General features: G+C 38.5%; 2 protein-coding genes across 2 annotated transcripts in view; one reads left to right on the top strand and one right to left on the bottom strand.

The window, feature by feature from the left end:
- Positions 1-23,669, bottom strand: part of LOC128691160 (tektin-3) — a 29,539-nt gene that overhangs the window by 5,684 nt on the left and 186 nt on the right. The window contains exons 1-7 of the mRNA XM_070089200.1: positions 23,463-23,669; positions 10,696-10,825; positions 7,821-7,960; positions 6,515-6,596; positions 1,632-1,864; positions 1,132-1,241; positions 281-429 (exon numbers count right to left, since the gene is read on the bottom strand). The exon at positions 23,463-23,669 is cut by the window's right edge and continues 186 nt beyond it. Of these exons, the coding sequence (XP_069945301.1) occupies positions 281-429; positions 1,132-1,241; positions 1,632-1,864; positions 6,515-6,596; positions 7,821-7,960; positions 10,696-10,790 (809 nt within the window). The 5' untranslated portion in view covers positions 10,791-10,825; positions 23,463-23,669. The remainder of the gene's footprint in view (positions 1-280; positions 430-1,131; positions 1,242-1,631; positions 1,865-6,514; positions 6,597-7,820; positions 7,961-10,695; positions 10,826-23,462) is intronic.
- Nubp1 (NUBP iron-sulfur cluster assembly factor 1) overlaps positions 11,709-23,669 on the top strand; it is a 49,863-nt gene continuing 37,902 nt past the window's right edge. Inside the window, exons 1-3 of the mRNA XM_053779997.2 lie at positions 11,709-11,867; positions 13,170-13,274; positions 17,331-17,464. Coding sequence (XP_053635972.1) covers positions 11,837-11,867; positions 13,170-13,274; positions 17,331-17,464 — 270 coding nt within the window. The 5' untranslated portion in view covers positions 11,709-11,836. The remainder of the gene's footprint in view (positions 11,868-13,169; positions 13,275-17,330; positions 17,465-23,669) is intronic.

Genomic DNA, 23,669 nt, shown 5'->3' with positions numbered 1-23,669 from the left:
GGGCATATATGCAGCACTGAATGAGCACAGGATTACCATTTTCTTTGTGATACAAATAACAGTAGGCTTGTCTTACTCACATTCCCACTCATGTATCATGGGGATGTAGTATTACTAAATTCACCTATTATGTTAACTTGTTTATTAGTTCTGTAACTGAATCCAATATTTTTGTAAACGTGTTCATTACTACTGTAACTTAATCCATTATTGTTGGTCTAACTTAATATGGATGATTATGGAGTAAAGTATAGGGTGTGTTGAAAGGAATGTATCTTACGTATTGTCAACTCTCTCGATGCCTGGGTAGTAAGTGATGGCGGCAGAGTAATTATGGAGGGAGTGTTGTGTGTGGTCAATGGTAAGAGCATGGTTCTTGTTCATGGTATCATGCTCGAGGTCCTGGCGGGCTGCCCTGTTCCGACTCAGCTGTGACAAACGTGCATTCATTACTTATGACTCACAAGGAAAAAGTAGCATTGCAGTAGGCCTGCTTTCTTATACTAGGCAGGTCATAAACATAATCAACTCTGCATTTCCACTCACAAATCAGAAATCTGTTCAACCCACTCTTCCCTTCAAGGTAAGTGCCTTATTGTCACTGAATTGAGGTACCTGTTGTTTATGTTGAATCTGATTCCCTCCCATTCTGTAGATGCTAGTATGACCCCTACAAGTGTAATAATGAATACCCATTTCAAAGGGTGCCTTAATGCTGGTAGAGGGCTTTTGATCCATGAACTGGAAATACCTATGATCAAATATGATTACTCTCATTTCACCTGTTTCCCAGGTGCTGTATGACCCTTACCCCTAAAGGAAGGTTCCTTGATGCTGATTCAGGGAATTGATTTAGATCTCTTCCCTCCCTTGAATAGAACCACCCATCAAGAGAGGTGCCTTGATGCCAGTGAGGGGGGCTCTTGATCCAGAGAACTGTATTTACCCTCCTCTGGATCGAACCTGAATGTCTCCCTCTCCTCAGGTGTGTATGGGTTTATCTCTTCCTAATGATTAAAATACCTGTATACTGAGTCAAACCTGATTGCCTTGCATTCCCCCAATAATAATAATAAACGATCCTTAGGACTTTAGTCCTCCCTTATGAATATCAAAATACTGTGGACTCACCTGAAGGTTGACACGGTCAAGGAGGTTCTTCATACGGGTCTGGCAGTCCTTGATGGTGTCCACTTCCCTCAACATAGCCTCCTCAGGCTGGTCCCTCACCAGGTCAATTCCTGAAGCAGCATAATGTTTACTTACACAAATACACACACACACATATCATCGATATTTAGTGAAATGCCTTATGACTGCAAGGTAATAAATGTAATACCAGTGTTCAAGAAACAAGCAGAAAACCCTGAACTACAGATCAGTTTCACTAACAAGTTAACAAGTAAATTCCCGGTAAAGAGGATAAGAATTTTTTTTTAAATCTACAATAACTAGTGCCATCATACCATTTCCAGCAATAGAGAATTATGCCAAGGAAAACTTACAGTAACACATTAGATTCATCTGTAAATAAAGGTGGCTTAATCCCCTTTCAATCTCCAGATGCTGTACAACCCTTACAGTTTTCATGCTTTCCCATAATTATAAATAATAAGTTGCCAGCTACCCACCTTGGCGATTCTCTCTGAAATAAAGACACTCCTTGGTGACATGAAGTGGATTCTCTGTGTCTCTGTGTGCATGTTCTAGTGCTCTTCTGGAGTCGTTAAGACGGTTGGTCTCAGCCAACATGCGGTCCAGCTCCTGCATCAGCTCACTCCTCCAGAAAGTGATATCACTCACCCGCTCCCCCAGCCGCTGGGAACTCTCCCGCTGGGCTATGTTAGTACGATCATAGGTGTACCTGAAGGAGGGCCCAAAAGATGTTATCACATAACAATAATAGTCACTGGTGTCTCACCTATTAATGACTTTACCACCCTGAGGAGGGTGCCTTTTTGCCTGTGAGGGACTCTTGATCCGGGGAAATGAACCTGTCCTTCCATTCATTAGTCTGAATCTTATTGGCTCTCATTTCCCAAGTAGTATACGACACCAACAAGTTTAGCACCTTCCCCTGATTATAATACAGTATAAATAGTTATGACTTTACTAGTGTGACACTAGAAGAGAATGGGCCAGCATTCTGACTCACATGGATACTCTACACGTTCTAAGGTTTGCAGACAAACACACACACATATGGGGCCAGGAGCTGTGAATCGAACCCTGCAACCACAACTAGGTGAGTACACACACACACACACATATATACATGTACTGTAATACAGTTGCAGACAGGTGATCCCAGCAATGCAAGACAAGCCATTCAAATTCAAATGGGAGATGGAAATCTTCAGCTCAAGATCTTTTACACGTATCCATGCATCATCAGGAGCTATGCAATGCTGCTACTCTTGCAACAGTACATAGCTCCTAATGATGCACATAGACATGTAAAATATCTCGATTTCCAGCTCCCATGGCTTGTCTTGCATTAAGATCGCTTGTTTGCGACTGTACTGCAATATGTATGTATGTATGTATGTATGTATGTATGTATGTATATATATATATATATATATATATATATATATATATATATATATATATATATATATATATATATATATATATATATATATATATATATATATATATATATATATATATATATATATATATATATATATATATATATATATATATATATATATATATATAAGCTTACTGAGTATACCAGGAAAAGTGTACGGTAGGGTTATAATTGAAAGAATTAGAGGTAAGACAGAATGTAGGATTGCGGATGAGCAAGGAGGTTTCAGAGTGGGTAGGGGATGTGTAGATCAAGTGTTTACATTGAAGCATATATGTGAACAGTATTTAGATAAAGGTAGGGAAGTTTTTATTGCATTTATGGATTTAGAAAAGGCATATGATAGAGTGGATAGAGGAGCAATGTGGCAGATGTTGCAAGTATATGGAATAGGTGGTAAGTTATTAAATGCTGTAAAGAGTTTTTATGAAGATAGTGAGGCTCAGGTTAGGGTGTGTAGAAGAGAGGGAGACTATTTCCCGGTAAAAGTAGGTCTTAGACAGGGATGTGTAATGTCACCATGGTTGTTTAATATATTTATAGATGGGGTTGTTAAGGAAGTAAATGCTAGGGTGTTTGGGAGAGGGGTGGGATTAAATTATGGGGAATCAAATTCAAAATGGGAATTGACACAGTTACTTTTTGCTGATGATACTGTGCTTATGGGAGATTCTAAAGAAAAATTGCAAAGGTTAGTGGATGAGTTTGGGAATGTGTGTAAAGGTAGAAAGTTGAAAGTGAACATAGAAAAGAGTAAGGTGATGAGGGTGTCAAATGATTTAGATAAAGAAAAATTGGATATCAAATTGGGGAGGAGGAGTATGGAAGAAGTGAATGTTTTCAGATACTTGGGAGTTGACGTGTCGGCGGATGGATTTATGAAGGATGAGGTTAATCATAGAATTGATGAGGGAAAAAAGGTGAGTGGTGCGTTGAGGTATATGTGGAGTCAAAAAACGTTATCTATGGAGGCAAAGAAGGGAATGTATGAAAGTATAGTAGTACCAACACTCTTATATGGGTGTGAAGCTTGGGTGGTAAATGCAGCAGCGAGGAGACGGTTGGAGGCAGTGGAGATGTCCTGTTTAAGGGCAATGTGTGGTGTAAATATTATGCAGAAAATTCGGAGTGTGGAAATTAGGAGAAGGTGTGGAGTTAATAAAAGTATTAGTCAGAGGGCAGAAGAGGGGTTGTTGAGGTGGTTTGGTCATTTAGAGAGAATGGATCAAAGTAGAATGACATGGAAAGCATATAAATCTATAGGGGAAGGAAGGCGGGGTAGGGGTCGTCCTCGAAAGGGTTGGAGAGAGGGGGTAAAGGAGGTTTTGTGGGTAAGGGGCTTGGACTTCCAGCAAGCGTGCGTGAGCGTGTTAGATAGGAGTGAATGGAGACGAATGGTACTTGGGACCTGACGATCTGTTGGAGTGTGAGCAGGGTAATATTTAGTGAAGGGATTCAGGGAAACCGGTTATTTTCATATAGTCGGACTTGAGTCCTGGAAATGGGAAGTACAATGCCTGCACTTTAAAGGAGGGGTTTGGGATATTGGCAGTTTGGAGGGATATGTTGTGTATTTTTATATGTGTATGCTTCTAGACTGTTGTATTCTGAGCACCTCTGCAAAAACAGTGATAATGTGCGAGTGTGGTGAAAGTGTTGAATGATGATGAAAGTATTTTCTTTTTGGGGATTTTCTTTCTTTTTTGGGTCACCCTGCCTCGGTGGGAGACGGCCGACTTGTTGAAAAAAAAAAAAAAAAAAAAAAAAAAAATATATTATATATATATATATATATATATATATATATATATATATATATATATATATATATATATATATATATATGCAATAAGATCACAGTAAACAGGTGATTTCAAAATATGCAAAACAACCACTCTGAAAGAATAGAGAAATTCCAAGCGCTTTCGTGACTACTCACATTATCAAGGAACTTGATAATGTGAGTAGTCACGAAAGTGCTTGGAATTTCTCTATTCTTTCAGAGTGGTTGTTTTGCATATATATATATATATATATATATATATATATATATATATATATATATATATATATATATATATATATATATATATTTCAACAAGTCGGCCGTCTCCCACCGAGGCAGGGTGACCCAAAAAAGAAAGAAAATCCCCAAAAAGAAAATGCTTTCATCATCATTCAACACTTTCACCACACTCACACATTATCACTGCTTTTGCAGAGGTGCTCAGAATACAACAGTTTAGAAGCATATACGTATAAAGATACACAACATATCCCTCCAAACTGCCAATATCCCAAACCCCTCCTTTAAAGTGCAGGCATTGTACTTCCCATTTCCAGGACTCCAGTCCGACTATATGAAAATAACCGGTTTCCCTGAATCCCTTCACTAAATATTACCCTGCTCACACTCCAACAGATCGTCAGGTCCCATATATATAATATATATATATATATATATATATATATATATATATATATATATATATATATATATATATATATATATATATATGTGTGTGTGTGTGTGTGTGTGTGTGTGTGTGTGTGTGTGTGTACTCACCTATTTGTACTCACCTATTTGTGGTTGCAGGGGTCGAGTCCTAGCTCCTGGCCCCGCCTCTTCACCAGTTGCTACTAGGCCCTCTCTCTCCTCGCTCCATGAGCTTTATCAAACCTCGTCTTAAAACTGTGTATGGTTCCTGCCACCACTACGTCATTTTCTAGGCTATTCCACTGCCTTACAACTCTATGACTGAAGAAATACTTCCTACTATCTCTCTGACTCATTTGTCTTCAACTTCCAATTGTGGCCTCTTGTTTCTGTGTCCCCTCCCTGGAACATCCTGTCTTTGTCCACCTTGTCTATTCCACACAGTATTTTATATGTCGTTATCATGTCTCCCCTGACCCTCCTGTCCTCCAGTGTCGTCAGGCCGATTTCCCTTAATCTTTCTTCATAGGACATTCCCCTTAGCTCTGGAACTAATCTTGTCGCAAACCTTTGTACTTTCTCTAGTTTCTTGACGTGCTTTATCAAGTGCGGGTTCCAAACAGGTGCTGCATACTCCAGTATGGGCCTGACATACACGGTGTACAGTGTCTTGAATGATTCCTTACTAAGGTATCGGAATGCTGTTCTCAGGTTTGCCAGGCGCCCATATGCTGCAGCAGTTATCTGATTGATGTGTGCTTCCGGAGACATGCTCGGTGTTATACTCACCCCAAGATCTTTCTCCTTGTGTGTGTGTGTGTGTGTGTGTAGGATTGCTGGTGTCTTTTGTCTGTCTCATAAACATGCAAGATTTCAGGTATGTCTTGCTACTTCTACTTGCACTTAGGTCACACTACACATACATGTACAAACATATATATACACACCCCTCTAGGTATTCTTCTATTTTCTTTCTAGTTCTTGTTCTTGTTTATTTCCTCTTATCTCCATGGGGAAGTGGAACAGAATTCTTCCTCCGTAAGCCATGCGTGTTGTAAGAGGCGACTAAAATGCCGGGAGCAAGGGGCTAGTAACCCCTTCTCACGTATAAATTACTAAATTTAAGAGAAACTTTAGTTTTTCTTTTTGGGCCACCCTGCCTTGGTGGGATATGGCCGGTGTGTTGAAAGAAAGAATATATATGTATATATAAACAAGTCGGCCGTCTCCCACCGACTAACACCCAGGTACCCATTTTTACTGATGTGTGAACATAGACAACCGTTGTGAGGAAACACGTCCGATGTTTCCATCCCTTCGCCGGGAATCGAATCCGGACACTCACCGTATGAAGCGAGAGGTTTTGCCACCAGGCCACGATACAAAATATACCGAGCATACTCTGTACCTTCAACAACATCAACTGGACTACCCTGGTCTTGCTCACTACACTACAATATTAAAAAATGAAAGCAACTCACCCCACGAGCCGGACAGCATCGTCTCTGACCCTCTCTGAGATGCCTCTGGTACCATCAGCATCGCTGTAGTGGTCCAAATTACCTGCCAAAAATTACTGGTAAACTCTAAAACAATGCGTTTGTATGTATAATTGTATGAATTCAAATATATTACTTGAAGCTACTTAATAAAGTTGTTCTTTTGCCTGTTGAGAATCATATTTTGTAAAAAAGATCTTTTTTCTTGAGATAGGGCGCCTTGATGCTGGTGCAGGTCTTTTAATCTAAGAAATTAAATCTGTCCTACACCAATTTGGATCAAACCTGATTACCTTTTCGTGGGCACTATATGACCCCTTAGTTTTTTTTACACTTAGTACTACTACTAATATATTTAGAACAATACTTTCGAAATTAACCACAACTAGCTCGACTGATTATATTTATTAGAGATAATACAGAAATAAGAAAAATCTAGCTTATCCATGTTGAGTCATCAAATAATGTAGAGCTAGCAAAAGCAAACCATCTATGGTAAAATTTATCATGCAATATGACGAAGATAATGGCTTCACATTGCTTAGTATTTCAGTCATGCAATGGGCTAGTCAGAATTCACAACGTAAGTAGCTGTATATATATATATTTTCCTTACATTTTTAGTTAATTATTTAGACAACTTGGCCAAGTCGCACTGAATCCTGGAATCTTGCAGGTTTATTTGTTTATAGTATGTTACTTCAGCTATGTTATCTTGTATTTGCGACGAGAAGCTAGCTAGCTTGTAATAAAACTAGCAATAAATGAAGAATAAAATTAAAATAAATTCACATGTAACCCACAGATTGAAAATGAAATTTGCATGGCGCTTTGGTCTGTCATACATTATTATCAAGTCGTTCAGTATACATTTTAATTTTATAAGTTAGGTGTTAAAAGAAAAATAGTAAAATATAGTCTGAATTGGGCAAAGATTAGCAAAATAATAGCAGTAACATGCATAGCTATGGTGTACTAGTGAAATAGTCATCTTGCATCTAAGTTAGGGCCGGACTTTCGCCATTAACTAAGGTACAGCTAAGCTCTTAGAATCTGAGGGATATAAGAAGAAATTACCCCACTTCCCTCTACACTTTACATATTTCGACTTTGGAATCTTTGGTGTTACTTAAATTTTACATAGCTTAGAGCTTCACGAGGTCAAAATCCGGTCCTAAACATCTTTGACAAAGGTATCCCATCAACTGTGTCCCACCAGTTACAAGTTAGCCTGGGAGCCAAACAAAGGAACTAGTCTAGCTATGATGAACCTAGGAAGTGACGGTACTCTGTGACCAGTCAGCCGGGGTATATCTGGTCTTCATGGTGGAGGTGGCAGACGTGAATATATTGGGAAATCTCACGGCGTCCAGAACTCTGCTCTCTGTAGGATACGACCTGCTCAAAGTAGGCGGCACTAGAGATAGGCTGGGAAGAATGAAAAAAAAAAAAGTATATTTTAGTATCTCATAGAACTAATGCGTAAGAAAAATTCATGTTTGAATGAAGGAAAACTCTTTACATGATTGAGTATGACAGGAAAACCATTCTGTATGACTGCGTATGAAGTAAAAACCATGTATTGTAATGGAATATGACAGGAAAAGCCGTTTAATGGGACATGGAAAAATTTTTCTACATGACAATGACAGGAAAACCACTATATAGTGGAGTGTGATAATAAACCATCCTGTGTGATGGAGTATGAGAGGAAAACCTTCCTGTTTGGTGAAGTATGACATGAAGACTGTGATATATGATGGTAAACTCCTCCCATGTGATGAAATACATGAATAAGTAAGTAAGTGTGATGTAGTATGGTAAGATAATCATCTTGAGTGATGCAGTATGGCAGGAAAATCATCCTGTTTGATAGATTATGAAGAGAAAATAACCCTGTATGAGAAAACATCTCAGGAATATTATTCTGCGTGATATGAGTTATAGGTAAACGTAGTCAAGTGTTTGTTCTAACTTTGTAAAATGTCACATAGATGAAGGTATCCACACAATGTATTGTATCAAATTTTCGTATTTTTTTCAGCTAAGCTCTTGGTGTAATATATTCAGCAAACCTCTTGGCTCATTGATTTAGTATAATCATTACCTTTAAGATGAAGACAAACTGTTATATTAAGATGGCATAATATTGATAAAGATGCAAAAATAATAAATATAATAATAATGGTAATAGTATTGCTGCTGCTGCTACTACTACTACTGTGGAAAATTGCATTTATCTGAATGTAACTCATTATGTACATAACAGAAAATGATAACAAAGATAATTATTATTTATCAGTTACATAGACAAGTAGGAATTTGGGACACCTAGGTCGCAAAAAATGTCCCCCTTCGATACCTACCACTGTCATATCCACAAGTTGCTCTGGACCTATTAGTCATAAATGATTTGTATCACCAGGAATGCTGGTAAATATATAAATTTGTGGACTGTATATTAATAAATTATTATAGATACACATATATACACATTTACACAACAGAAGGAGAATATATCTAAATATCACTCACCAATTTGACTGGAGATTAATGTGTATCATACTCAGAAAACCTCACTCTAACTAAATCTATGAAAATAATGCTGGCCAGAATTATACACAAATCTAGAGAGCTTATCTGAGGTTCCTGGAGCTGTCTTGTCCAGTCGTCTGATATCTCAAGTTATGCAGGAATGCATGTCCAACAATTTCGCCTCCTATTTGAGAGGTGTCAGCCAAATTTTAACCTCTAGAGCACGAAAATTCCTTCCCATTACACTAACGTTGTATCCAATTCAAAACCAAGATGGTGAGTCCGGTCTGCGCAGACGCAGGCTTTCCGTTTTCTATGACGAATATTATTAAATACAGTACGGCCATCTATTTACATACAAATACTGAATTTCTGGAAAATATATATAGTATTTTCCACAACTACTAATAATTATAATAATAATAATATTATTATTCTTAGTAGTAGTAGTAGTAGTGTTTTTGCTGCTATATTTTGGATGACAGCCAATAAACTTACGCTTAACGTTGACAAAACCTACTACATTATGTTTGGTAGCAGAGCAGGAGATGCGCAAATTAACATTAAGATCGACAACACTAATTGCCAGGCATAATGAGGGCAAATTCCTAGGCCTATACCTCGACAACAACCTGAACTTCAGCACCCATATCCAACACATAACCAAAAAAGTATCCAAAACGGTTGGGATCCTCTCCAAGATATGATACTACATGCCGCAAACTGCCCTTCTCACACTATACCACTCACTTATATATCCATACCTCACCTATGCTATCTGTGCTTGGGGTTCAACTGCAGCAACACACCTAAAGCCAATAATAACCCAACAAAAAGCTGCAGTAAGAATAATCACTAAATCCCATCCCTGGCAACACACCCCCACTCTTCATAGATCTAAACTTACTCCCTGTTCAGTACATCCACACTTACTACTGTGCAATCTACATCTACAGGACCTTAAATTCCAATATTAACCTTGACCTAAAACGCTTTCTTGATAGTTGTGACAGAACCCACAGGCACAACACCAGACACAAACATCTCTATGACATTCCCCGTGTCCGACTAAACCTTTACAAAAATTCAATGTATGTCAAAGGCCCTAAAATCTGGAACACCCTACCTGAAAATTCCAAAACTGCAGACACATTCATCACCTTCAAAACTACCATCAGAAAACATCTTATCTCCCTGATACACCCTGTCAACTAATAATACGAATACCACCTGGTGGTTCACACTTACACTCACTCACCCATTTGACCATAAACAGAAATCTCAATCTCAATCTCAAAATAATGAATCTTAACTAGTCATAAGTTGGCCTGTGATACTCCAATACTGAAACTATGTATAGTGCCAAAACAAAAGCATTCACATTGCTAAACTCACAACTAGTATTTAGTCACTTAGCCATAATACCAACTTACCTCATAATTTTGTAATATTTTAAACTTAAGATTTAATATAAGTCTGCCCGAAATGCCTAGCCATGCTAGGTGTTCTAGTGGTACACTCTGTAATTATTATTTTACTACATGTAAACCACACAATAACCAAATTCTGTAAACTCAGCATTGTAATCCTTATAGAGAATAAACTTTGAATTTGAATTTTTGAGTTACCTCTGTTCGAAGGGTCTGGTGTCAGCTGTCTTCATGGCAACTGTTTTATTGAGGGCAGCGGGGGGATGGTGGTAGAGCGCTGGCACTCCTGACATGTTGGTACTAAGGGGCACCCACTTGGCACTCACAACTGTTAAACAAAACTTTATATATGCAAAACAACCATGGAGGGAGTTGAATGATAGCTCTAGGCCTTTCGTGTTGCAATCAACACATCATGAGCTTGCAATATTGCAGAAAAGAGGAGGAAGTTCAAGCATATATATATTAGCATGCCTAGGCATTACTGATTACATTACTACTATTAATACTAATGGTTTTATTATTGTCATTACTACTGTGTTCCCTTAAGACCGTCATATAAATTTAAATGTATGCCAGTAAAACCTGAATAATAGCTAGTTTGGACCCGGCCTATGGCAGAGTGACCGTTTTCCTGTCAATCTCAGTGGTCTGAGCGCCTTATAATGTTTATATATATATATATATATATATATATATATATATATATATATATTTATATATATCTCTATATATATGTATATATATATATATATGTATATATATATGTATATATATATGTATATATATATGTGTATATATATATATATATATGTATATATATATGTGTATATATATATATATATATATGTATATATATATATATCTATATATGTATATATATATATATATCTATATATGTATATATATATATCTATATATGTATATATATATATATATAATATGTAAGTCACACATTGTAAGGTTTGCAAGGAAATAAACGTTTTCATTTTCATTTTATAAAATAATAAAATGTCAGTAAATAAGTATGGTAGTAAGTAAGCAAGAAAGAAAGCAAGCATGCATACATGCAGGCAGGTTATTATTTATGCTCTGGGTACATGACATACAATTTTTCCCAATGGTTTTATCTTGTGGTGAGGTTACCATGCAGCCTTGAGACATATGTTGAAAGTTTAATCCCTATTTTATGGATTAAAGTATTCTTATCTAGTTGTGAGGATGTTAAAATTTAAGACCCTAGTGTAGTTGATAGGCTTGAAACCCCATTAATGAGGAAGCCATGAGACGCGAGACGCGCCTCGCTTGCCCTTGGCTCAGCTGACACTTGTATACAAACATGAGTTCCATCCCTGAAGACGCACCTCCACGTAAGATTTTATTGAATTTACGCCATTTGTATCCTAATTTTTGCAGATTTTCTCCAGCGAGATGGTTTTTGATTGGACTGTCTATGTGTTCACTTGGTTAAGCATAATTTTACTGTGAAAAAAAAGACACTTGTGTATAGTTCAGGACATTCATTAAAGGAAATGTTTTTCGCCATGAGCGAATTCTTCAGTCCTAAAACAGAGATAACTAAGAAACGTGTATAAATAGTAGCAGGAGATAGGTGGCAGGCTGCGAGGGGGTAGTAGTAGTAATAGTAGTACTAATGGTAGTAGTTGTACAACTAGTGAGATGAGATGGGTTGGAGGACCTTATAGCTTCACGTTATAATGGTCTCCAGAATGGGCAATACCCTGTTGATCAATTTGATATAGTGTAACTGACGGACTTTTCTTTTTTAATCATGAACACATCCAGAACAATATAGTCTTACTCTCATTATCTCTAATTCCCCCTAATTTACACTTACACCAACCCAAATGACTGTAAACATAAAATTCCTAATATAGCTATTGCCTATTAAATCTTAAGTTAGTCCTAAGTTTGCCTAAGAAACTCTTCCATTATATGAGCTTTAATAGAAACAGTGTATCATTCAAAGACAAATCCAATCCCATTACTAAATTTACCATTTGTAATATTATTATATGATATGTACTACCTCACTATTATAAATCTAATTATGTATGTACCTAATTGGGTATGCATCTAATTATGTATGTACCTAATTGGGTATGCATCTAATTATGTATGTATCTAATAATGTATGTTCAAATGTACTGCTCCATAACCTATATCAATATAGAATAAGAATTAGTATTAATCTGCCCAAAATGCCTCGGCATGCTAGTGGCCTTCTTTGTAATTAATATTTTATGATTAAGGTATAGGTTAGATTAGGTTAGGTTAGTGCTTGTTATTAGTTTCACTAAATTTACATACGGGAGAAATTTTCCTCAGAAGAAAAATATTGGAGACTTCTGACTAATCAACTACTTGGGACATCAATAAGATCACTTGCATTCCATCAAAACAATGCATTTCTGTAGAATAATATACATACTGGTAGTTTAAATATACAATCTACATACACATACACTGTAAATTGCATCTTCCAAAACTTTTAAAGAGTAGGCGATGTACAAGACTTTACTATAGTCTAACAAGTTATCTGTAATATAGTACACTTGTGGGCTTTCTGTGAATTATGAGTACTCTTGTGCAGTGTGTTTTTAATTTGGCCTTTTCATTTTTTTTTTTTTTGTAATGCTTTGTTTTTACAGACTGCCCTGGTACTAATAGTGAAGATGCAGGCAAAGCCTCTGCCTGTGCTGGTTGTCCCAACCAGCAGATTTGCTCATCAGGAGCTGCACAAGCTCCAGACCCAGGTGAAGTTTCGTGATGCCAATAGTATTGATCATGACTTTGCACCTATGAGGCAACTTTCCTCAAAATAACAGGCAGGGGTACATTACCTTTCAAAGGTATACATAGATCTAGTCAAAGTTTGATTGTTCATAAAATCATGATGTTAAAGATCTTAAGAGGTACGAGTTAAAATACAGTATAAGGTTACAGTAGCTAAAACATTATTATATGTGTAGAGAAAAACCAAACACAGAAGCATAATAACATTATTATTACAACTAAGCATTCTAGATTTGGGTATTAAATTTTCTGTGTGATGTAGTCAGTAATTTTCATTGAGCTTTAAGAGTTAGTACAGTAACAGAGTTAATGTGTTCAGTAGTTTAAAGTTTTTCAGTAAACTGTGCATTAATTGTAAAGAGAGTTTTGGCTTTACAGTAGATGACTTACATTGTAGTATGTATATCCATGGGGAAGTGGAATAAGAATCTTTCCTCCGTAAGCCATGCGTGTTGTAAAAGTCAACTAAAATGCCGGGAACAATGGGCTAGTAACCCCTTTTCCTGTAAAGATTACTAAAAAGAATAAAAAGAAGAAAATTGTCAAAGTGGGAAGTCTGAATGTGCGTGGATGTTGTGCAGATGATAAGAAAGAGATGATTGTGGATGTTATGAATGAGAAGAAGCTGGATGTCCTGGCTTTAAGTGAAACAAAGCTGAAGGGGGTGGGAGAGTTTCAGTGGAGAGGAATAAATGGGATTAGGTCAGGGGTTTCAAATAGAGTTAGAGCTAAAGAAGGAGTAGCAATAATGTTGAAGGATAAGCTATGGCAGGAAAAGAGGGACTATAAATGTATTAATTCAAGGATTATGTGGAGTAAAATAAAGATTGGATGTGAAAAGTGGGTTATAATAAGCGTGTATGCACCTGGAGAAGAGAGAAGTGTAGAGGAGAGAGAAAGATTTTGGGAAATGTTGAGTGAATGCGTGGGAAGTTTTGAATCAAGTGTGAGAGTAATGGTGGTTGGGGATTTCAATGCTAAAGTGGGTAAAAATGTTATGGAGGGAGTAGTAGGTAAATTTGGGGTGCCAGGGGTAAATGTAAATTGGGAGCCTTTAATTGAGCTATGTGTAGAAAGAGATTTGGTAATAAGTAATACATATTTTATGAAAAAGAGGATAAATAAATATACAAGGTATGATGTAGCACGTAATGAAAGTAGTTTATTAGATTATGTATTAGTGGATAAAAGGTTGATGGGTAGGCTCCAGGATGTACATGTTTATAGAGGGGCAACTGATATATCGGATCATTATTTAGTTGTAGCTACAGTTAGAGTAAGAGGTAGATGGGAAAAGAGGAAGGTGGCAACAAGTAAGAGGGAGGTGAAAGTGTATAAACTAAGGGAGGAGGAAGTTCGGGTGAGATATAAGCGACTATTGGCAGAAAGGTGGGCTAGTGCAAAGATGAGTAGCGGGGGGGATTGAAGAGGGTTGGAATAGTTTTAAAAATGCAGTATTAGAATGTGGGGCAGAAGTTTGTGGTTATAGGAGGGTGGGGGCAGGAGGAAAGAGGAGAGATTGGTGGAATGATGAAGTAAAGGGTGTGATAAAAGAGAAAAAGGTAGCTTATGAGAGGTTTTTACATGTTAAGGAAGAAACGGAGGCAGTAATTTCATGCACTGGTCAGGGAGGTATACCATCTTTTAGGAGTGAAGAAGAGCAGAATGTAAGTGTGGGGGAGGTACGTGAGGCATTACGTAAAATGAAAGGAGGTAAAGCAGCTGGAACTGATGAGATCATGACAGAAATGTTAAAAGCAGGGGGGGGGATAAAGTGTTGGAGTGGTTGGTACTTTTGTTTAATAAATGTATGAAAGAGGGGAAGGTACCTAGGGATTGGCAGAGAGCATGTATAGTCCCTTTATATAAAGGGAAAGGGGACAAAAGAGACTGTAAAAATTATAGAGGAATAAGTTTACTGAGTATACCAGGAAAAGTGTACGGTAGGGTTATAATTGAAAGAATTAGAGGTAAGACAGAATGTAGGATTGCGGATGAGCAAGGAGGTTTCAGAGTGGGTAGGGGATGTGTAGATCAAGTGTTTACATTGAAGCATATATGCGAACAGTATTTGGATAAAGGTAGGGAAGTTTTTATTGCATTTATGGATTTAGAAAAGGCATATGATAGAGTGGATAGAGGAGCAATGTGGCAGATGTTGCAAGTATATGGAATAGGTGATAAGTTATTAAATGCTGTAAAGAGTTTTTATGAGGATAGTGAGGCTCAGGTTAGGGTGTGTAGAAGAGAGGGAGACTACTTCCCAGTAAAAGTAAGTCTTAGACAGGGATGTGTAATGTCACCATGGTTGTTTAATATATTTATAGATGGGGTTGTAAAGGAAGTAAATGCTAGGGTGTTCAGGAGAGGGGTGGGATTAAATTTTGGGGAATCAAATTCAAAATGGGAATTGACACAGTTACTTTTTGCTGATGATACTGTGCTTATGGGAGATCCTAAAGAAAAATTGCAAAGGTTAGTGGATGAGTTTGGGAATGTGTGTAAAGGTAGAAAGTTGAAAGTGAACATAGAAAAGAGTAAGGTGATGAGGGGGTCAAATGATTTAGATAAAGAAAAATTGGATATCAAATTGGGGAGGAGGAGTATGGAAGAAGTGAATGTTTTCAGATACTTGGGAGTTGACGTGTCGGCGGATGGATTTATGAAGGATGAGGTTAATCATAGAATTTATGAGGGAAAAAAGATGAGTGGTGCATTAAGGTATATGTGGAGTCAAAAAACGTTATCTATGGAGGCAAAGAAGGGAATGTATCAAAGTATAGTAGTACCAACACTCTTATATGGGTGTGAAGCTTGGGTGGTAAATGCAGCAGCGAGGAGACGGTTTTAGGCAGTGGAGATGTCCTGTTTAAGGGCAATGTGTGGTGTAAATATTATGCAGAAAATTCGGAGTGTGGAAATTAGGAAAAGGTGTGGAGTTAATAAAAGTATTAGTCAGAGAGCAGAAGAGGGGTTGTTGAGGTGGTTTGGTCATTTAGAGAGAATGGATCAAAGTAGAATGACATGGAAAGCATATAAATCTATAGGGGAAGGAAGGCGGGGTAGGGGTCGTCCTCGAAAGGGTTGGAGAGAGGGGGTAAAAAAGGTTTTGTGGGCAAGGGGCTTGGACTTCCAGCAAGCGTGCGTGAGCATATTAGATAGGAGTGAATGGAGACGAATGGTACTTGGGACCTGACGATCTGTTGGAGTGTGAGCAGGGTAATATTTAGTGAAGGGATTCAGGGAAACTGGTTATTTTCATATAGTCAGACTTGAGTCCTGGAAATGGGAAGTACAATGCCTGCACTTTAAAGGAGGGGTTTGGGATTTTGGCAGTTTGGAGGGATATGTTGTGTATCTTTATATGTGTATGCTTCTAAACTGTTATATTCTGAGCACCTCTGCAAAAACAGTGATAATGTGCGAGTGTGGTGAAAGTGTTGAATGATGATGAAAGTATTTTCTTTTTGGGGATTTTCTTTCTTTTTTGGGTCACCCTGCCTCGGTGGGAGACGGCCGACTTGTTGAAAAAAAAAAATGTATATACTACAATAGTTGTACAATAAAAAATTAAATTATAATATTTGTAAGTTACTCACAATAAGAAAACAACAAAAGTATGTAATTGGGTTACTTGAGCTATAACATAAACTGAGATGGTTACATTGGGAAATTTAACAATTATTTAAGAGTTAAAATGTTTTTACAGAATTACGGTACACTAGTAACAAAAAAGATGAAATTTATGCATTGAAGATCTATGAGTTTGGCATTAAGTGTGATATATCTTTAACATTAAACTGATACTGTGATAATACATACTAATGAGTTTGTAATATGATACCTGCAGATGGTTCAGGTTGGTTGGATAATTCACACTTTACAACAGAAACTAAAATCAAATTAAGACCTGCTACTAGTATTGTTTAGTTCATTGGACCTTAGTGTTAACATTTCTACAATCTTATTTCTTTGGCATTAAATTGTTAACAGTGGTTTAATTTTCCATCTGTTAGATCTTGATGCTGTAAAAGAACGTCTTTCCTCTGTTAAATATAAAATTTTGGTGTTGTCTGGTAAGGGCGGTGTGGGGAAGTCCACCATCACTGCTATGATTGCTCGAGCCTTAGCACTGGATAACTCCAAGGAGGTGAGTATTAGTTCATTGTAGTAATAGCATCAGTTATGTCACTGTGTTGTAACTCTGAAAACCCTTTAACTATCAGAGATGTGAGAACAGTTACAAATTCAAATCAAAGTGGTTCTACATTATTTTTAGTATACTGCAATGTGCATCAGTGTACACAAAACAGGTCATAATATGTCATTTCCCAGGATTAAGATTGTCATTTCTTGGTGTGATATGTACTGGACTTGCCTTTCTCAATTTTTCTGAAAATTAAATATCGGATTTTTTTAGGCTTGTTTTACAAATGGAATGAGTTAACAAATGTTAATGGTTGTAGATATAATAATCTCTCATATATGAGAGCACTACCATAGCAGTGAGTACAGGAAATGTGTTGGGGCTACTAGCATTATAAGAATGGAAACGTGTAGGGGCCACCAGCATTTTAAGAAGCTAGATGCATTGTGACCACCAGCATTATATGAGGGGGAAATGTGATAGGGCCACCAGCATTTTATATAAGGAAGGAAACATGCTGGGACTACCAATAATATAAGGAGGGAGATGTATTGGGACTACCGGCACATCTGGGGTAAAAGTTGCCCCACAATAATTTAGGGCCAATGTGAAACAGCAAAATTATGTCAGCTAGTGAAAGCAGTCTTTTCTAAACTTTTTCAAGGTGTTTCTAGTAGCTAGCAGTGGCAGGTAATGTGTCTATATTTACCTAAGGTGTTACCGGGGGTGTAGCGAGCCAACTCAAGCCCTGGAATGAAGCCTGCTCCTTCTTTATAATGTTGGTGGTCCCAGCACGTTTCTGTCAGTAATGGTGGTGATCCCAGCCTGTTTCTCTCCGAATAATATTTGTGGCCCCAGAACATTTTCCTCTCTTATAATGTTGGTGACTCAGCAGGCCTCTCTCTATAATGGTGGTCCCTGCACGTTTCTGTCAATAATGGTGATAGTCCCAGCATGTTTCCCTCCCTATAATTTGTAGATGAATGGTTCAGAGAACCGACATGTTGATAAATTAGACACATGTGCAACTCTTGGGTATCTTTATTGAGGAAACGTTTCGCCACACAGTGGCTTCATCAGTCCATACAAAGGAGAATCTTGAAGAACAGGAGTAGAATGAGGTAATCAGTCCCTCAACCTTGAGTCGATGTGGTCAGTCCATCAATCTTGAATAGAATACGGCATACGTGCGGAGAAGGAGCTTATAAACCGTTGGTAGGAGAGGTGCAGCAGTCATAGGCGGTGTCACATTTGTTCAATGTGGAAGTAAGTCGTGCCCAAGAATTAGGCAAGCGAAGAATTCCCAAGTATTAAGATCCCAAGAAGTTGCAGTGTCTGACAGGTTTGTAGATGAATGGTTCTTAATACTTGGGAATTCTTCGCTTGCCTAATTCTTGGGCACGACTTACTTCCACATTGAACAAATGTGACACCGCCTATGACTGCTGCACCTCTCCTACCAACGGTTTATAAGCTCCTTCTCCGCACGTATGCCGTATTCTATTCAAGATTGATGGACTGTCCACATCGACTCAAGGTTGAGGGACTGATTACCTCATTCTACTCCTGTTCTTCAAGATTCTCCTTTGTATGGACTGATGAAGCCACTGTGTGACGAAACGTTCCCTCAATAAAGATACCCAAGAGTTGCACATGTGTCTAATTTATCAACATGTCGGTTCTCTGAACCATTCATCTACAAACCTGTCAGACACTGCAACTTCTTGGGATCTTAATACTTGGGAATTCTTCGCTTGCCTAATTCTTGGGCACTACTTACTTCCACATTGAACAAATGTGACACCGCCTATGACTGCTGCACCTCTCCTACCAACGGTTTATAAGCTCCTTCTCCGCACGTATGCCATATTCTATTCAAGATTGATGGACTGACCACATCGACTCAAGGTTGAGGGACTGATTACTTCATTCTACTCCTGTTCTTCAAGATTCTCCTTTGTATGGACTGATGAAGCCACTGTGTGGCGAAACGTTTCCTCAATAAAGATACCCAAGAGTTGCACATGTGTCTAATTTACCTCCCTATAATGTTGGTGGGCCCAGCACGTTTCCCACACTATAATGATGGTGGCAAACGTTGTGGAACCGCCAACATTATAGGGACATAAACATGCTGGGGGCCACCAACATTATAGGGGGGGGATGTGTCTGGAGCCCTGTTTTCAGAGCCTTGTTCCAGAGCTCGGGTTGGCTTGCTATGCTCCTGGTAACACCTTGTGTGGACGTAGACATTACCTACCGCTCTGCTAGCTACTAGAAACTCCTTGGACTAGTTCAGACAAGACTTCTTGCGCTAACTGACAGATTTTGTTTGATTTTGGCCCTAAATTAATACGCGGGTAACTTTTGCATTTACTGTGGCCAGAACTATTAAAAACTTTCTCTTCCATTATGTTTTCATTCACGTTAGTTATACGCACTGTATTTTCTGTGTACGACAGTACAGTACACAAATAACCCGCACATAGAAGAGAGGAGCTTACGACGACGTTTCGGTCCGACTTGGACCATTTACAAAGTCACACGGTACAGTACGGTACTTTTTTCATGGTAGATATTGTAGTACCTCGTGAGTAGGAAAGTGGTGGTGGCACTGTATGGATATGGGAAGTGATGGGGTTAGTGGAGGCCATGTAAAAAGTATATATTTGATGAATTCAGTTTTACAACTAGGCCAGGCTCGTCTGTTGCTGGTGATATGATAGGTATTAGGTTTGTCAGGAAACAGGACAAATATGATGGTGTAGTGTCTGTGTGTATGAAGGAGAGGGGATATTGGGAATTTCGACAATGTTGGTTAATTTTACGGATTACGTTCCCAGCAAAGGCATCAAAGACTTTTCACTCTTAGTGATGGAGCCAGTCAGGCGTTTATGAGTCGACCCATTCCTTGTCTCTAAAGTAACTATTTCATTAAATGAGATGCCTACTTCACTAAATACGTATCAAAGAGGGATGAAGGAGTTTGAGTGGTGGTGATAGTGTGTATGTAGGTGATCAAGTTGGGCCGGAAATTGTGGGTAGTGAAAATAGGTTGCGGCGAGGTGGGTCAGTGGTGTGCGTGTGATCAGAAAGACTTGGTCCACACTCACCTGCATGACTATTGATCCCATGACCCCTTCCCCTACTACTCAACCCATCTCTTCTACCCCTTCTCCTCCTGGTCTCCATGTCCTCTTCCACTTCCTTTTTTTGTACTCTTCCTCTTCTCTCCTTGTTCCCTTTCCCCCCTCTATTTTATAGTTTAATCTTTCATCGTATGCGTTGTACTTCAGATCTACAGACTAAGAAACAGGGAGAATAGTAAAGGGAGATGGAGTATGACTGTGATTGACAACACAACATTAAGGTTGCTTCTTGTTCATATATTTCTTTGCATGGTAATAATGTGAAGATCCAAGATGATTTTGAAAAAAAAAAATTAATTGGCTTAGCGTAAAAACAAAAAAGGTTAAAAGGATTCAGACTTGATAAAGCCTACTTAGGAGGCGAAATGTCGACTTAATATTAAGTTTTCAATTGCAGCGTTAGTGTCATCAGCTATAACTTGTCGGCATTCCCATACCATCTTCTATTTCATAAAATAAATATTTAAAAGATGATAGGAAAAATAAAGAAAACCGAGAATAATGAGACAAGATATCCATGATACTGCAGGAGGACAATGATATGCGAGTTAGCGTGAAACAAAATTATTTAAAGAGTGAGGTAAAAGAAATTTGTGAAGAGCTTATTTCTTGGGTGGCATTGAAAATTGGTTGGACAAATGTTTTGTTAGTGGGATGGATTGTAAAGTACCTGTCTAGTATGAAGATTGAGACACCTATGCAGCATATGAGAATCTTTATTCAGGAAACGTTTCGCCACACAGTGGCTTCATCAGTCCAATACAAAGAGGAAGGCGTAAGGATTGATGGACTGAACACATCGACTCCAGGCTGAGGAACTGATTACCTCATACTCCTCCTCTCCTTACGCCTTCCTCTTTGTATTGGACTGATGAAGCCACTGTGTGGCGAAACGTTTCCTGAATAAAGATTCTCATATGCTGTATAGGTGTCTCAATCTTCAGCTTGTCGGTTTTTCAAACCATTCATCACAACTGTCTAGTATGGGCCAGCAGGCCTGCTGCAGTGTTCCTCCTTTCTTATGTTCTTAAAATGGATTCGAAGGTACTTGAAATCATAATCCCCAGGGAAGATACCTGTAATATACGAATATTCACGAGAGGAGTGCAAGATCTGAACTTGGTTGTGTAAAGTGAGATAACATAGTGAAGTCATCCCATACTGCATAGACTGGTGTTCCCGTGAAGATATCCAATCCAACACAGTATAAATGATCACAACACACCGCCATCAACTATACTGTTTTAAATGTGGCGTAACCAACACGTGGTAAAAACACAAAACAAAAGACCTTTATTAGTATGACGGTTCACCAACATAAAGTACGTGATAAAGCTTCATGTAGGTGAAAGCGTACTGTTAAAGGCATTTTGCTGTCTTCTAACTATATCAGAACCAGCTCTCACCCTTCCTTGGTATATACCTTCACAAACCTGACCAGCCGGGATGTGGTTCGTACGTCGGTTTGCGTGCGGCCAGCAGTAACAGCCTGGTTGATCAGGCCCAGATCCCCTGAGAGACCTGGTCATGGACCGGGCCGAGGGGGACGTTGACCCCCCGTAACGCCCTCCAGGTATACCTCACCTGTCAGGATGCTTGCATGCTGTATAAGGCGGTAATTTTTTAATGTGTATTTGATAAAAGTCCTGCTGGACGAAGCATCTTATGATAAAGGAACCCTCCCCCATCTCTTGCCAATTACGCCACAACAGCAAAACGCCACCACGCCAAAACTACGTCTCTACACCCACATCATAACAATTACCGGTACAGTACTACCACCAACAACTCAACATTCAACATCATATTTGTACACCAAAGCAGCAATAATACCATAAAACACGAACATGTAACCATCCACATCTTCACAAAAAAAAAAAAAAACATAAATTGACACACCCTATCCATTATACCACTACCACCACAACACCTCACAAAAGCACATCATATGGCAACGTAAACTCATCGTAGAGTATGAGGCGCTAACATGGAACCTGCACCTGATCAAACATGTATATAAACTGAAGAAACTCCCATTGGTTGACGATGAGATTGTGGCACCGGAATTTAAATGATAAACAACAATGAGAGGTTTAATTAAAGAATATAACCACACTAGAAGAGAAAGATGAGGGCAGGAGTGTGAAATATAAAAGATTATATTGAGTGGCCCGGTGGCCTGGTGGCTAAAACTCCCGCTTCACACACGGAGGGCCCGGGTTCGATTCCCGGCGGGTGGAAATTCCGACACGTTTCCTTACACCTATTGTCCTGTTCACCTAGCAGCAAATAGGTACCTGGGTGTTAGTCGACTGGTGTGGGTCGCATCCTGGGGGACAAGATTAAGGACCCCAATGGAAATAAGTTAGACAGTCCTCGATGACGCACTGACTTTCTTGGGTTATCCTGGGTGGCTAACCCTCCGGGGTTAAAAATCCGAACGAAATCTTATCTTATCTTATCTTAAGATATTGTTTAGATACGCGAAGATGGGAACCCGGGACAGACGGCAGCAAAAGATCTCGATGAGCAACACAGGGATGTTAAGATGTATTTTCTCAGTTTTGGGGTAGTAAGAGAGCAGACAAGAAGTCTAGCATACAGGTAAATACAGTCTACAAAAAATATCATGTACCATATTTCATTATTCAAAGCTACTCCTTTAGAGCACGCAATTGAAACTCTCCTCCCCTTTGTATCAACCTGATTACCCCTCATTCATCAGGCGCTTTTATGACCCGTATACCTACAAGTGCAGAGCTTTTCAGTGAATGTAATGATAATTCAACACTACCTTTAATCCTTAACCTTTGTTACTGCTGCTACTTCCTCAGCGTTTTCACAAGTCTTACTTCAGTGTCGCGTTTACAGTATGTAAACAAAGATGTTTTGGCGTAAGTTAAAGCAGGAGTTAAGCTGCATCCAGGTAGCAGGGAGGCTGGTTTAGGTGGAGAGTTGTAGTATCCAAATGAAGTACTGCCGACAGTAGCGAAAAGAAGACACGTGTTGAAGAACACTTAATTGGGACGGTGGTTCACTCTGTGTAGAGCATTGTCAAA

This window comes from Cherax quadricarinatus, chromosome 27, assembly GCF_038502225.1.
Source record: "Cherax quadricarinatus isolate ZL_2023a chromosome 27, ASM3850222v1, whole genome shotgun sequence".
In the NCBI taxonomy this organism is placed as follows: domain Eukaryota; kingdom Metazoa; phylum Arthropoda; class Malacostraca; order Decapoda; family Parastacidae; genus Cherax; species Cherax quadricarinatus.
This window is presented reverse-complemented; position numbering and strand designations above follow the sequence as displayed.